The sequence below is a fragment of the Equus quagga genome, chromosome 2, assembly GCF_021613505.1.
Source record: "Equus quagga isolate Etosha38 chromosome 2, UCLA_HA_Equagga_1.0, whole genome shotgun sequence".
Taxonomy (NCBI): domain Eukaryota; kingdom Metazoa; phylum Chordata; class Mammalia; order Perissodactyla; family Equidae; genus Equus; species Equus quagga.
The window spans coordinates 100,297,912-100,313,767 of NC_060268.1; the positions used below are offsets into that span (position 1 = coordinate 100,297,912).

The window sequence follows — 15,856 nt, forward strand, 5'->3', positions numbered from 1 at the left end:
TGTGAGTGTGTGTGTTTATACATTACAGCAACCGCCTCTGTATCAGAACACAGCCAGTAGGCTCTTTCCCATATACTTTCACTCTGTGGGCCATTGAAAGATAACTTCAAGATTCATATTGCTTTTCTGCATACCCAAAAGTGATGGAAGTTGCCTCTTTCCTTTGATTTGCATAGAGTGTAACCACACAGTGAGCTCCAGAGAAGTGGTACATGGGCCTTAGGAACTTTGCTCTCTGGGTTTCTGAGCTTTAGTTCAAGTTACAGGCAATTTCAGATTTGTTTTACTCTCAGCCGTCATTCGAAAGGCTGATCATTTTTAATTTTACTCAGTGGATGTCCACTCTTGGGCAGGGTAAATCTATTTTCTGTGTATCAGCCATAAAAGAACCTTAGTTGGTCCCTCATATGGCAGTGAGACAGAATAAACAAACAGTGAAAACATTGTATTCTGAAACTTTTCAACAAGAATATAAAAAGTCGGTTAGCATTAGCTAGATGTATTGACCTATTTGTAGTTAGAATTTCACATCAACTAGTCAAGTTTGGTAACATGGTAAACAGCTTTCCTTTAAAAAAAAACTTTAAAATGGGTAATATTCTGATTGTCACAGTTACTGTCTGAATGCTTTATGGAGATTAAACCAGAGTGCTGTAGAAATCACTCTGTAAGCTCCCTTATATGTAAAGTTTTAAATGCTTAATGAATCAATTAGGGCAGGAATCTTTTTTCTACAGTAAATCAGTACTTTGAGATTTTTCTTTTCCCCTGTTTGATTTTGGATCTTGTTTAGTGTTTACTGCCTGTATCATTTTTTGTTTGCATTATCACTCTTGTATGTGTCTCATGAATTCACTTGACTATTGCAATTTACTTTTTGATTAGAAAACCACCCACATATTTCTCATCTTAAAACATAATAAATACCAACACAGCCTCATTGGAACTTATATTAATTCTGGATGGCATTTCTAAAATGAATTGTTGCTAATGTTGTTTTTAATTTTAATAGCCTCAAGTACTACAGCCTTCCAGCAGCCTTCCCAGACTCTCAGACCACGCCCAGGGAAAACTAGTAAAGCCACCACATATCGAGGCCCTCAGTGAGTGCATAATCCAGGGCATGCCTCAGGGCGATGCACATCTGGATGAAAGCTTTCCACACGGCTTGCAGCAAGAGAGCAGCTGTGGTCTGGAAGACCGGCCTTTGTCGTCAAGCCCGCAATTCACTAAGGATGTGGCAAAGAGTACATCTTCTGAAGCAGACTTGAACATGACCACGAATGCTCAAGAGCCTTATCATTTGGCAGATAATCAAATTAGTGACGTGCAGTTTGTCCCCACTTCTCTTCAGGCACCTCCCCCGTCAAGAACAGGAGACCAGGCTCAGAGAGTTGGAGGAAATGAGTCTTCACTGGAGGGCCACGTGCCTCAGCCCAAGTCCTCGCAGCTTTGTAAGCCGTCCGCCTTGCATTCTTTGGCACCTCTTCCAGTTTCTGAATCATCTTCAAGTAGGACTCCCACTTGTAAGAAGTCACCAATGATCATACCATGTAATTCAGCTAAACTGCAGCCAACATCTAGTCAAACAAATCTTGCAAATAATCCAAATCCAAAAGCGTCTAAGCTCCGCCCCCCTTCTGGCTCTTTCAAGCAGAAACCAATAAGCAACCCCGGAGCAGAGCCTCAGAACTTCCCAGCCAAGACAAGCATCCCGAGGCCACTCACAAGGAAAAAAGAAATCATGCAGAATCCAAATGGCAATTTGAATTCTGGGGATTGTTTGGCTTCTAATCGATATTCTCGTCTTCCTAAACCAAAGATACATTGAGCACCTAGCCATCACCTGCCAATTTGTTTTTTTAAAGAACGGTCTGTTCTGTAATAGCTTTACGTGCTATTTGCTACCATGATGGAGGTTCCATTGCAAGCTTGCAAATCTTGAAATTAAAATGTGGAAGCTTCTACTAGTAGTTTGGCTCTTCCATTTCATATCCTGGTTGAAGTACATAGCATTTTGGCATATTTGTCTCAGGTAAACACAGAAGTTTGCTTACCCATCTCAGAGGCCTAACACAAGGCTCCAATCATGTTATCCATTCCTCTGCACGTCAGAGAATTCCTAATATTCCACTTGGCAGGCAAGAAATGTGCTTTGCTAACTTAGTCCTTTGAAGGTCTGCATTAATCGTGATTCTCAGAGCCTCACCCTTTTTCACTTGTCCCTCCTGTGAACATGGTTACTATTTTAACTAAAGATTTGGTGATAATGGAAGATGGTAGTCTTTAAACAGAGTTCTGGCCGGTGTCTGTATACCTAAAAGGTCTATGCAAAAGCTCTGGTGAACACAGGAGATCAGGCTTTTAAGGGGAAGTCTGTGTAAGCTTTATTTTTCCTTGCTAGGATCAGCAAGCTTGTCTCAATATTTATTTATTTACCAGACAAATTCCCCAGGCTAAAAATGTTTCATATTATATATATAAACCAATTATATGTTACTTTAACATCTTGTTTTACACACACACACACACACACACACACACACACACACACACACACACCCCGCATTTTTATTTGTTTTTTGCTACTGGATGAATTTTAGAAAGCTTGAGATACATCTTGAAACCTGTACTTAAAGATGTATTCATTTGTAACATATGTTGGTGCTAGAGTTTTGCTGGTAATTCAGTTTTGAACCCTATAGGCTTACGGATCCATGAGAGCTGTTTTAAGGTTCCACAGCATATATTTTAAATTCCTGTTGTAATATTTATATTTATTGACTTTCTGCTAATATCCGAAGACTGGAATAATGGACTTGAAATGTTTGCACAAAACTTTGATGGGATATAAATATCTCATATGTAGGGATTTGAAACTATTTTCTATAGGCAAACAAGTTAAAGTATGTTGAGAATAATTATAAATTTAAGTAAGACTATCTTGAGAAAGCTGGAATTCATAATAGTTTTGTTTTTCTGAGTTTTCCAGGTTTCCCTTTTATGTTGGTGTGTGTTTGAACGACAAGTTTCTTGAAAAGTAGGTTTGGGAAGAGAAGTAGAATTGGAGAGGGGAAATGTGTCTTATTAAAAGGTATTAAAAGATATTTCAGTGGCAACATGCTCATTCCTTTTACTGTGCTAGGAAGGGAGCTCTGGAGCCTCCCAGGGACCACGTGCACGCACCTAATCATGCTGTGGGCCAGTCGTCTGATGGCTCAGTGACTTTGCCCTCCTGTTCTCCCAGATCATGTCAGCTTTCGGTTGTTCACCTGTTGCTGTTTTAATTGGAATTAAGGTCTTTCAGACAGATAGCCTTTTATAGAGTCAATTTTGGTTGTGATCAGCTGACCAAAAATGTTTCAAAAGGGATTATGGCCAAAAAGTTAGTCACTCAAATTTCTAAGGATTCCTTTAACAAACGTACATTGGTGAAATTGTCAGACCCTTTTCAGAGAAACAACAGCAAGTGCTTTAGTGGAAATTTCGAAAGAGGAGTTTACTACCATTTTGACGCAGTTTTCCCTTACCTACCAGAGAACCAGTCGAGAGAATTTGCCCTTCCCTGGACACAGACTATTTTTGCATTTGGCGACAGGTGAGCAGCACACATCCAGTGCCATACTCTTATTCGATAGCACTTCTGCCAGAGAAGCGCTGAGTTTCAGAATGTCTGTCACACGGTCCAGGTGTTATTAGTATAAAGTGACCGAGCACAGCAGAGCTCTCGTGTGTTCATGGAGAAGAGCAGGGACAGCTGCAGCTGTGAGTGGGGACATGTGGTTTTTCATTTTGAAGGAGAAAGCTGATCTCATGTGTTGTAAATGGGATATTACCGCACCACATTTCCCTAAAGTGAAACAGACTGAGGAATTAGTAGGTTTTTGGTTTATTAGGAGTTGGTATAGACTCTTGTGGAACATTTTGACAAGTACGCCTTTATCTTTAGGGGAAAAGTTTTAAATCTTTACTTTATTTTAAACCCCCTAGTCTGAGGGAAATGTCTCTGTCTGTTATATAAAAATGTTGACTCCTGCAGTTTGTTTGTTCCGATCTTTCCTGCTCTCTTTTGCCACCGATGAATTTGCAGAAATACTAACCAATCAGTTTAACTTCTCTGTACTTTTCTTGAGCCTTAATCTTGGCAGAAGTCTCATCAGTGTAATTATGAAGTGTAATATACGTGAGAGAAGAACAATCTAGGATGCTTGCACAAAACAACGAATTATTTGCCTGCAGTTTTCTTTTAAAAGCTGCCAGAATAATTATTCCGCTAGTCTGCTCCTTAGTAAATGTCAAGTCGCAAATTCTGAGATGAGGATGTAGCTCACCTGAACCGTGAGAGATCACGCTCTCTGATTTGGCTGGATCTCTGTTTAGTGCTTCTCTAAGTCAGCTCTGTGCCAAACCCTCCTCCACAGGAACTCAGATCCCTTTTTGTCTTAGTTCTTGTGATTTCAGTGAAGATGGTTGCAACGTATGAGTTCTACGTCCTAAAGAAGAAGTGTTTTGGAAGTTTAAGTTTCACATTTGTGAAAGAGAAAATTAATAGAGTATGTAGAATTATACATTTGACTGTTAATGGGATGCATATCAAATTCTTTAAAGAAAGCTTGGCCTAAGGAGTTAATCAGTACAGGTGCAGATGATTTTAAGGCATTAAACAAAGAATTATATAGTTATATCATTTAGAATGTTTCTAATAACTGAGACCCTTTAGCATTTTTCTTTTGGAGTCTCATTTTAATTTGTGCAATATTTTCAGGCATATAGACTACTGTTCATTGTATTTATATAGATAGTAAGGAACTTATTAACTATTTTAACAAATAAAAATCTGAATATGAAAGAAAATATCAGATTTGCACTTTAAATGAGCTTAATTGCTTGGAGTTGTGCCTGAAATATCCAAATGCCTCCTATTGGGTGTGGCTTTCTTTGTTGAAATGAATTTCTCTATAATTGTTGCTGTTTGAAGTACAGCTTCTCACAGAATTGTATCCTCAGCATGTCACTTTCCCCATTAAAGCGCTAAGTTCTTTGAGTGTTTCATTGTCCCCTTAAGTATTTTACTCAGTGTATCAAAGAGAACATGATTCCCCCTATAGCTGCCCCGTCTTAACCTTCCTGTAGCGTAGATGGTATTACGGACACGCAGTCCGTTCCTTAGCAGGGTTGTCAGGACGTTTCCCTGGTCTCTAGGGCACTGAAGATGTAATCCGGAATCACCACATAGGTTTGCAATGAAGATCAGTAAGACTGCAGCACAGGTTCACTTTACTCCCCATCTTACACAGTAGTTTTCGTGTTTATGAATTAGTTGGGGTGGTTATGTTTGCATGCTTATGCACACACTGAAAATTAATTATAGCTGTAATACAGATACCTGATGTTTTTCCTTGGGGATGATCGATCTTGCTATTTTTCTCAATTCTGATGCTTGAATTACATTTTCTAGTTTTCTTTCCACACCTCCCTTCAGTTTTTCTGCTGCAGCAATTTGAAACAATACGTTTGGACAAATGATTATGGTGGTGGGTGCCAATCTACAGCTATGCTATTAATTAAAGTACATCGTATGTTTTAACCTTGCTGGGGAAAAGCTACCCACTTTCTCCTTGGTAAAGCATTGCCATAATGGAATAATCCTGACCCTGAGAATTAGAGTCTCTTAAGTCATTACTAAATAAAAACAAAACATCACAATCTTTAATATCTGCAGTATTGTTTTTCCCATTGATTTAAAAAACCAGTTCAGAGTAAATACTGTATAGTAGAATTTGCTTGTAAAATGAATTATAAAAACTGGATGTAAAGTCTCTTTCCGGAAAATGTTGGCATAGTAAATAAAAATAAAGTTCATAATTATAAAAGTGTTCTTGTCCTTGTCAACAGTGACTTCCATAGTGTACTTTTTCTCAGATATCTTTTTTTCCACAAAGATCTAAACTGCTGTTCATTTGATCCTTTTTTTTTATCATTTCACACAATTCCCTCTACACGTATATCACACAATCAAGTCCTGATTGAGTAGGCATTGAACAAGTTTGTTGTGTTTTCACAGACTCTGTTAGTCATCTAATACTTCAGTTACCATTTTAATCAGATATCTGCTTAGAAAAATACTGAGATAATGGGTATAATTTTTCCTTAAAAATCTTAGCACCTTAAGTTAGAATGCTACATAAAAGGGGAAAACATTATAATTTTAATTACTTTGTTTTATTGTTTTTAAACATTTGTGCAAAATAGCTTGAAGCAAGAAGAATGTTTAATGAAATTTCATGTAGTATTTAGGAACAAAAGGAATAGGGAGTTTATCATTTATTTTCCAATTTAACTATATGTGATAGTCATAGGATATAAAAACTTGATGCAGTGATATGTTATTAATCCAAAATGGTTACATAAATGCTGAAAAAAGAGTGAAGGAAATTTCATTTGTAATAAATTTGAGAATGGCGTTTACTAAGTGACCTCTTAGGACACCTCTATCAGTTTTAAGGTCCTCTGAGTTATTAGCGAGTATTTTCTTAGACTAACTCAAAATTTTTCCTTTTTAGTCTGTCATCAAGTGGAATCATTTCACTTGTTTCTCATTATCTTGTTCATTCGACATTTTTCCATCCTGAAAATCTTTTTCTCCCCCACAGAAAAGACAAGTAGAAGTGAATTTTGACCCCTCCTTCCGTTAGTTGGGTTTAAGTCATTTTAGTGGGACGTCTTACCTGTGTCAGTCCCTGAGCCAGCTGCTGGGTCCACAGAGGTGAAGGCCACGTGGTCCCTGCGCCATGGAGCCTGAGAACCCACAGCTGGTGTTTAACGTCATGCCATCCGGTTCAAGAATGCCCTTGCGTTCTTTGTCCATCATCTTATTTTGAACCTAACAGTAAAACTCCTTTTTGACGACATTTCCCCTCTACTTTCATTTCATTCTGGGTCTTATAATCCCCTTGCACTGTTCTCGCCTTTGCTTCTATACTGTGTTAATTCTTGGTGACATGCCTTCCTTTCCCTTTGAAAACTTGGCCTTTTATAACCTGATTTTATTCAAGAACTCCTTTAGCCATGTCAGATGTTCTTAAATACTCTGCATTTTCTCCCTTAGGTGATTAGGATTTAATGTTGACACTTGTCAACTGTCTTGAGCCGCCTTCCCTTAGAACCTGGGCCCATAAGCTCTGAAGTTTCCCTTCACACCCGGTGTATGTCCAGGCCTCGTTTCCTTCCATCCCAGCCTCGTAGAGAGAATATCTAGGATGGTCTAATTGATAGTTTGGGATGCCTGCCACTCTTTGCCATGTGGATTCTGAGGAGAAATTTAGTCATCAAGAAGAGCCTTTACCCATTCATGAATTTACCCCAAACCACCCTTCTATTAGCATCCATCTCGTGAAAAAATAGAAGAGAGGAAAGAACAGTTCCTCACAGACCTGTCTCTGATTTCTCAACCATGAAAGGGGATTGCTGTTTTCCAGATCCCGCAACAGGACCTGTTATTTAATCCACGCTTAACTGCATTCATTCACACATCCATTTAGAGTATGAAGGATGGTTCTTTGGTAATACTTTAGGTGATCAGAGTTTTCCGCAAAAACGTGTCTCAAATATTAACCTGCAACAGGGAAAGGCAGCTGCTCTTCTTTCGTTCCTCCCAGTAAACACTGTTGAAATGCCTACCCTGTGCTACACCCTGGGTGTGACCTTGTGGTGGGGGGTGAAGGAGGCTATCCCTGCTGGGGTCGAGATCAAGGTAGTCCAGCAGGACAGACAGATCCCCAGCACAGGACTGAGAGAGGGCCTAGCATCCAATGAAGAGAGGTGCGTGCTCACACGCAAACTTACCTCCACAGCCTCTCTTCCTCGGCAGATGTGCACCTGTGTCAGATTAAAAAAAAACTACAGCTAAACAAAAATTAGACCATTATCACACAATCTCTACTAAGCCATGATGTATTCAACCAAGCTGAGGCCTTTTTAAGCACATGATCGGTTCAAAATACTTCTGAGTTACAGGGAATTTTCATGACAGACTTCAGTTGAGGCTTTGCACTTACGTATATAAATTAAAGGTAATTCACTTGCAAATATAAATTGCAATGAAAAGCAAAAGTTGTAGGACCTGTGATGAATTATTAATGTATGTTGTCTCTTAAATTGCGTCCCAGACCAACCCTGAGGTGCAGACACCTGTGTTCCGAGCTCCTTGCTGCCTCAGTCGGGTTCAGAAGTCCAGGGCAAGGCAGAGCTTGGAGGAGGTGTTCCGGGAAGAATTTGGGCCCCACCTGGGCAGCACCTCTCGGGCACCCCCCATGCACACACGAGAACCAGGACCTTGGTCTCACTGCTCTTCTGGAGGGCGCTGGGGCCAAGGGAAGGGGAGTGGAGCACAGTGATCTGCCTTTCAGAGCTCCCCAAGATTTAACACAGAAGCAGGGGAGACCATAGACTTATAGTCACTTGTGTGTGTTGCAAAAAACATGACTTAAGTCGCAGAATGGACCAACCACAGACGTACAAAGGGATAATAAAATGTGAAAAATTGACCTTTGCTAGTAGAGAGATGCAAAATGGAATGACAGGCCACTTGTATCCCTTCATATGCAGACTATTTAAGAGAATGGAAAATAAGAAATAAATGTCAGACAGTAGGAGGATTAAATATTTCATCCGTTTGATAAAATAATTCTGTGGTCAGTTAATGCTATTGAAGAATATTTACCAGAATAATCACATTACAGCAATTCACTCAAAATATTCTCGTTATTACTGGGGACAAAAGCAAAATAGCAAAGCTGTGAATGCAGTGCAGTCCTAATATGTATATGCTTATAAATACTTACATAAAAAAAATGTTAAGAATGATGACAGAATTATGAGTGGTTTTATTTTTATCTTCAATGTATACATTTTCTTTTAATTATGAGACAGTGCTCTTATCAAAGAAAAGTTGTTTTTGCTTTAAATAGCGGGCGTTTCTATTGCCTAGGCAACGTTTGTGAAGCAGTTGGCACAGAAGCCTTCAATAATTGATCCCCTTTACTCCACCCCCACCCCACCCCCAACACACATACAATTTTGAGCCTAGGAAAAAGGTCTTACGGGAAGGGAGAGGTGGCCACCTTGTCCTTAGGGATTTCTAACTTCATTCACAGCTGTCACCACAGTCTTTCAGTTCTCATTTAAGTTTTGGGCCCAGGGTAGACCCAGAGCCTTCCTGAGCCCAGCTGACATGGGCTAGGACCTAGGAAAATTAAGGGGGATGGAAAGTAAACCCCAGGAAGCTTCAGTGCAGCCAGGCTTCCTCGGGGCCCCGGGTCCTGCCTGGTCTGCCTTTGACCTCCTTCTCATCCTTCCCAGGGTGATTCAGTCTTCTGTGTAGCCCTCTCTGCCCTTGCAGGATTTGCACAGCCCCTGGAAGCAGTCACAGCGGTGGGGGCCCGCCCCACCCTGGAGTGAGCACATCCTCCCACCAGCCCTCACTCCCCTAGGCCTGAACTCATGCCTCTGTGGTCGAAGGCACGTTTGTCACCTGAGTGGACAAGTGGAAGGTCGGAATGGGACCTGCAGAAAAAGCGACCATGAATTTGAAAATGCCCTCTACTGCTTTCCCCGACCAGTTGAGCTGAAGGTGGGGAGGCGGTGAAGGATGGAGTGGGGCGTTTCAGTTCTATAAAATTTCTTTTATTAATTCACAACAGCAAGTTAAAAATATCTAAAATGAAGGATAATTCGTTTTCTAAGAACATGACCTAACAGGATGCAAAATGTCACTCGTATGTCACGACATACTCAAGTTGGCCTCAGCAAAATGTTATTCTAGCTCCCGTACCCGACCAGACTTGTCTGGAGTAAGGACATGTGTGTCTAGGGAGCTCTTTGACACGGACTGGAAATATTATTAAAATCCATGGCACACAGAATTGTCGCATTCTCTTTAATGGTTCCATGCAAAGCCATGCAACAAAATGAGTGAAACCCTAGAGGGAGGCCCTCAAAGAAGGGATGGGACAGGTCGTGATGATCCTCACAGAGAGAGAGGCAGAACAGCAGAAGAAAACAGCGAGGGCTGCTGAGGCTCCCTCCCCAGCCTCTGTGGGCCCGTTTCCCCCGCAGGCCCTCCGTGTCCGGTCAATATACCGGTCAGTGTCCCTTAGAGCCAGTCAGTCCTCATTCCCTGCTATAACCCACCTGCGCCTGTCCCCATCCGTGGTTGCTTGTGCCCTGTCTCCTGTGCTCCACTCTTCTCTGGAGCAGCAAGACGTGTCCCCTAGGCCGCCTTCATCTCCCTGCAGGGTCCTAGGCCCCGTTAGTTTCTGGTGATGGGGCAGCCGCTGAGTCAGTGAGCAGCCTTGTTCACAACATTCTGATATAGGAGGACAATGTGTGAGCAAATTATAAGTCACTTATGCAAAGATACAGCTGGTGGCGGATCTCCCCGACTCCAAAGCTAGGACCAGTGCATCATTGTCTTTCACTCCTTTTTGCAGGTAATTGGGGCTGGGAACACATTACCGTATGCATCAGAGGTAGGTCCACCGTCACTGACAAGACACATTGCTCCCAAACTTGAATAGGTTACACCTGTAGCTTGTACTAGTTAGGCCTGGAGATAGTTGTCTCTGCTCACACTAACCCTTTCCCATGTAGCATTTTCTTATTACTCCTCAGCTCCATTGGCAGCCTCCCGCATGGGAGCACCGTGAGGGGTCTGCACAGACTGGTTGGTCCTTATCTGGGTCCCACTGCATTAATAGGGCTGTGTGCTGTGGGATGTCAGCTCTTCATGGCTTAGCCAGACCTTCATGCCTGGTGTGAAGGAATGCATCATGCAACTGCATAGACTGGAAAAGTGTGGTTCAGTGATGCTAGAGGCCAGAACAGGCGAGTCTCAGGGCTCTGCCCCGATACTCTTTGGTCACAGACTTGAGGAGTCCCCTGATTTGTTCAGCTACAGCCCTGCTGCCTCTGATTCTTGGACGAGCTGAAGAACAGTCCACCCAGTTCTGCTTGTTCTGAGCCAAGGAGGGAGCCCGCAGCCTTTAATTATACCACTTATTTATGGTTTCCTTAACATATAGCTTTCCCTCCGGTTTGGGGTGAGTGGGAGAAGTCTGCCTGAGTCCAGTTGCCCAGCTGTCATCTCGCAGGGCTCATGAGAGCTGCTCCCCAGGGGAGCACACACACAACTGCACGTTGTAAAGAGATAGAAGAGCAGAAAGAACCCAAAGCCAGCATCCTGGTGAAAATCAGGTCCGTAGTCACCCGTTTTGCACAGAGAAATACAATTCTTCCCGCAACTGTTTTTCTCTTACCAATATTTAATTTTCTGTAGCTGGTGGCCAGACCTCCCGATTGCTTTCCTAACAGCTTCTGACTGCAAATGAAGTCATTCGACCAATGATGATTTTTCTTCTCCTGGGAAAATGGTAATTTTTCCTTGTTTTCTTTTTTTTTTTGAGAAAGATTAGCCCTGAGCTAACGACTGCCAATCCCCCTCTTTTTGCTGAGGAAGACTGGCCCTGAGCTAATATCCGTGCCCATCTTCCTCTACTTTATATGTGGGACGCCTGCCACAGCATGGCTTTTGCCATGCGGTGCCATGTCCGCACCCGGGATCCGAACTGGTGAACCCTGGGCCACCAAAGGGGAACGTGCGCACTTAATCACTGCACCACTGGGCCAGCCCCTCCTTTTTTTCTGAACGGGCTCCCGATACCTAACCATTTTGTTTTTCTGCCACTCGAGACTTGTAAGTCAAATGGGACAAGTGCCTTCGCACCATGTGCATTCAAGGTCTGATTCTCTGCCGGGCCTGAGAGGAGGGAAGAGTCTTGTGCACAGAGTAAGATGAGCTGTGCAGATCAGGGCTTGGGGGGCTCTGTGCCGTGGGATTTTGCCCGGGGGAGGTGAGAGCGAGGAGCAGAGCCTTCCCTTCTGCCTGGAGTGGGCGAGAAGACACAACACTCTTTTTAGCCCCTTTAATCCACGTTGCCTATATGTTCTCACTCGTTTTTGAGTTTTCCCAACAAGCAAGAATATTTTGCCCAGTTTCCCTCAGTTATTATTTGCAGATTAGATGTCTTTTGAACAAAGTATCATTCCTTCGCCTGTTCTGTTCCCCCAGACTTGACACTCACTGGTAGGGAGATAAAGTAGGCTGGTTTTCCAAAACTGGGTGGCCTCATTTTACTCTTTTCTTTAAAAAAAACATTATTGAGGCATTATTTACACATCACATAATTCACCCATTCCAAGCGTACATACCATTCGATGGTTTTTTTAGTTAAATGTAGCAGGTCATGCAGCCCTCAGCGTGAATCTGTTTTAGAACATTTCCATCACCCCAGTAAGGTCCCACATGCTCATTTAATGGTAATCTCTGCCCCGCCAACTGTTACAGGCATCACTCCTCTACTTTCTGTCTCTCTAAATGTGCCTTTTCTGGACTTTGTATATACATGAAATCATACACGATGTAGTCTCTTGTGAATAGTTTCTTCCACTTAGCATATTGTTTTGAGGTTCATCCAAGTCATAGCATGAATCAGTAAATTCCTGTTTATTGCTGAATAATATTTCACTGTATGGACGTACCACAGTCTGTCTATCCATTCGCATTGATAGACATTTACATTGTTTCCAACTTCTGGCTCTTATGAAGAATGCTGCTAACAACATTCATGTGTAAGTCTTTGTATGGACATACGTTTTTATTTCTCTTGGGTAGATACCTTAGAGTGGAATTGCTGGGCCCTCTGACAAATTTGTGTTTAACTTTCTAAGAAACTGCCAAGTTGTTTTCCAAAGTTGCTGCACCATTTTATCCACCTATCAGCGACGGAGGCTGGTTCCCATTTCTCCACATCCTTCATGACACCTGTTATGTCCGCCTTTTTTATTATAGCCATTCTGCAGGGTGTGAAATGATATCTCATTGTGGTTTTGCTTCGTAGTTTCCTGATAACTAACATGCCAAGTATCTTTTCATGTGCTTATTCACCATTTATAGATCTTTGGAGAAATAGCCATCCAAATCTTTTGTCCATTTTTGTGGTGGCCTCGCTTCTCTTCTTTTTATTGAGCTCTAAGGATGCTTTTTATAGTCTAGATACAAGTCATTTCCCAGATGGGGGTTTGCAGATATTTTCTCCTAGTCTGCTGCTTGTCTTCATTTTATTAATGTCTTTGAAAGTGCAAAAGTTTTCAATTTTGATGAGCTCAACTTTATCATATTTTTTTTAATGTACTATGCTTTTGGTGTCATATCTAAGAAATCTTTGCCTAACCCAAGGTCTTGAAGACCCAACGTCTTCCCCTATGTTGTCTTCTAGAAGTTTTCTTGCTTTAGCTTACATTTAAATTTTTGTGTAGGGTGAGAGTTGAGGGTTTAAGTTCATCTTTTTTGCAGGTACATGTCCAGTTGTCCCAGCACCGTTTGTTAAAAAGGCCCTCCTTTACCCAGTAGGTTGTCTTGGCACCTTTGTTGAAAATAAATTGACTGTAAATGTAAGAATTTTTTTCTAGACAGTCACTTCTGCTGGATTCGTATGTCTGTCCTTATGCCAGAACCACACTGTCTTCATCACTGTAGTTTATAGCAAGTTTTGAAATTAGTAAGTTAAAGTCCTCCAACTTTGTTCTTTTTCAGAATTATTCTGGCTATTTGTTGTATTTAAAATTCTTATAAATTTTAGGATCATTTTGTCAAGTTCTGCAAAAAAGCATGCTGGAGCTTTGATAGGGATTGCACGAAATCTGTTCAGTTTGGGGAGAATAGTCATCATAACAACACTAAGTGTTCCAGTCCACGAACATGAAATATCCCTTCAGCTATTTAGACCTTTAATTTCCCTCAGCAGTGTTTCATAATTTCCAGTGTAAGTGTAATGTTTCTTTTGTTAAATGTATTCCTCAGTGTTTTATTCTTTCTGATGCTATTGTGAAAGGAATTGTATTCTTAATTTTTTTTTTTTGCGTTGTTCATTGCTCCTATATAGAAATACAATTGATGTTTGTATATTGCTCTGGTATCCTGCCACTTACTGTACTTATGTATTAGTTCTCACAGTGCTTCTGTGAATTCCACGAATTTTCTACATAGAGGGTCATGTCGTCCACAAAAACAGACAGTTTTACATCTTCCTTTCCAATGTGGATGCTTTTTTTTTTTTTTTCCTTTTCCTTGTCTGATTGCATGGCCCTCTTAGGGCTGATGCTGCTGATGCTGAGACATACTTGAGAGATTCCTTGTGCCCACCACCTCCTGCTGTGGCCTGCCATGGCCCAAAGGGACAGCAGCAATGCGTCAGTACAGCCTTCCAGCTTTGGAGGGCGGAGGATGAAGCCCACGCTCACGTTGTCAAAGGCCTGTCACACAGGCCCATGTGGCCAGGAAGCACATAAAGGGTGTGGGGCCTCTGGTCCCCCTAGTTTGGGATCCCTTAGTTCTGAGAGCCCTGCTAAAGATTTTAGGTGTCTTATCACTATCTCATTCCTCCAGGAACACATTGCAGCAGGCACTGACTGCCTGGGCCCCAAATGGCGACTTTCAATTGTTTTAATAAAATTCGTCTTAAATTTTCCCTTGTCGGTGAGAGGAATAGCAGGAATCTTAGGAATAAAGCAGAGTCATTCGGGAAGCTGAGCATGCCAGGCCATAGGGCCTGTGGTTTGAGATATATGCTACCAAAACTGAGAGTAGAGCATCACCTCTGATACGTGTGTTTTTAGCGCAGGAAGAGATGAAGAGATGAGGAGTGGAGTGGGGAGGAGATTACTCTTCCTGGGGACCCAGGAGCTTCAAGGAAGGTGGGCTGCCATCAGGGGGTGAGTCACAATGTCTGCTGGGGCTATATTTTCAAGACAGAATATTCAGTTCTATAATTTGAGTTTTCCAAATCTGAACTTCTTTTGCTGCAATATGAACCAAAAAATTAAATTCAAACCAATCATCTTTGCTATTGAAAACTCTAGGAGATACTGTGACTCTCAAAGGGAATGTGGAGTTTGGGGTTTTCCGCAATCCTGCAGGTGGAGACGGTGCTGGAGAAATACCATTATTATGACACCAAGGTTGGTTCCGAATGAGGAAGCTCGGTCACATAAGAGGAGTTAATGTTTGTTGAGGGTTTTCTGTTTGCCAAGAACAGGGTTAAATGCTTTATAAATGAAGTACCCGTCTTGTTTAGTGTTGATGCTGGGGGCAGTGGGAAATACGAAACACAGTCCCGCAGCCAAAAGTAAGTTCGCGATAGTGAACATTCTTTACTTCGTCAAAAACTGTGATGGAATCCACATACATAGTTTGCACAGCGACATTCACCTGCACGGCCCGCTTCCAACAAGCCTGCCCCCGGCCAGAGCAGCCCTGAGGCTTCTTTCTCCCCTGTTGACCCACACGTCCCTCCACACCGAGTCCCTGACCCTCAGAACAGTAGGGCCAGGAGTCACAGAGGAGCCCGTGGCCACATGGAAGCCACATGTCCAGTAGCTCAGATATTCCCAGGCACATGGGACAGACCTGGGCATCTGATGAGCACTGTGCCAACCACTGTGATGGGTGCCTGGTGTGTTAACTATGGTGATAACAGCTAATACCCGTCTACGCTCTGTGTGTACACTTATCATTCTAAGCACTTCACATACAGCCCTTTAATTCTCCCAGCAATCCTGTGAATCAGGCGCTAGTATCTCCATTTTACAGAGAGGAAGCCAAGGCTCAGAGAAGTTAAGTAACCTGCCTGAGGTCTCACAGCTGTTAAATGGCACAATAGAACTTGAAACCAGGCCCCCTCGTTCAGAGTCCCTGCAGTTAATCACAGGGCTGTTACCACCTCTCAAGGGGAATCTCATC

At 42.2% G+C, this 15,856-nt stretch overlaps 1 protein-coding gene across 8 annotated transcripts in view; it reads left to right on the top strand.

The window, feature by feature from the left end:
• Positions 1–5,878, top strand: part of CCSER2 (coiled-coil serine rich protein 2) — a 168,498-nt gene extending 162,620 nt beyond the window's left edge. For 4 of the 8 annotated variants that reach the window (XM_046652863.1, XM_046652865.1, XM_046652866.1 and 1 more), the window contains one exon: positions 1,013–5,878. In XM_046652863.1, the coding sequence (XP_046508819.1) occupies positions 1,013–1,831 (819 nt within the window). In that variant the 3' untranslated portion in view covers positions 1,832–5,878. The remainder of the gene's footprint in view (positions 1–1,012) is intronic. The other 4 variants (XM_046652867.1, XM_046652868.1, XM_046652869.1 and 1 more) reach the window with 1 other exon arrangement.
• The last annotated feature ends 9,978 nt before the right edge of the window (positions 5,879–15,856 follow it).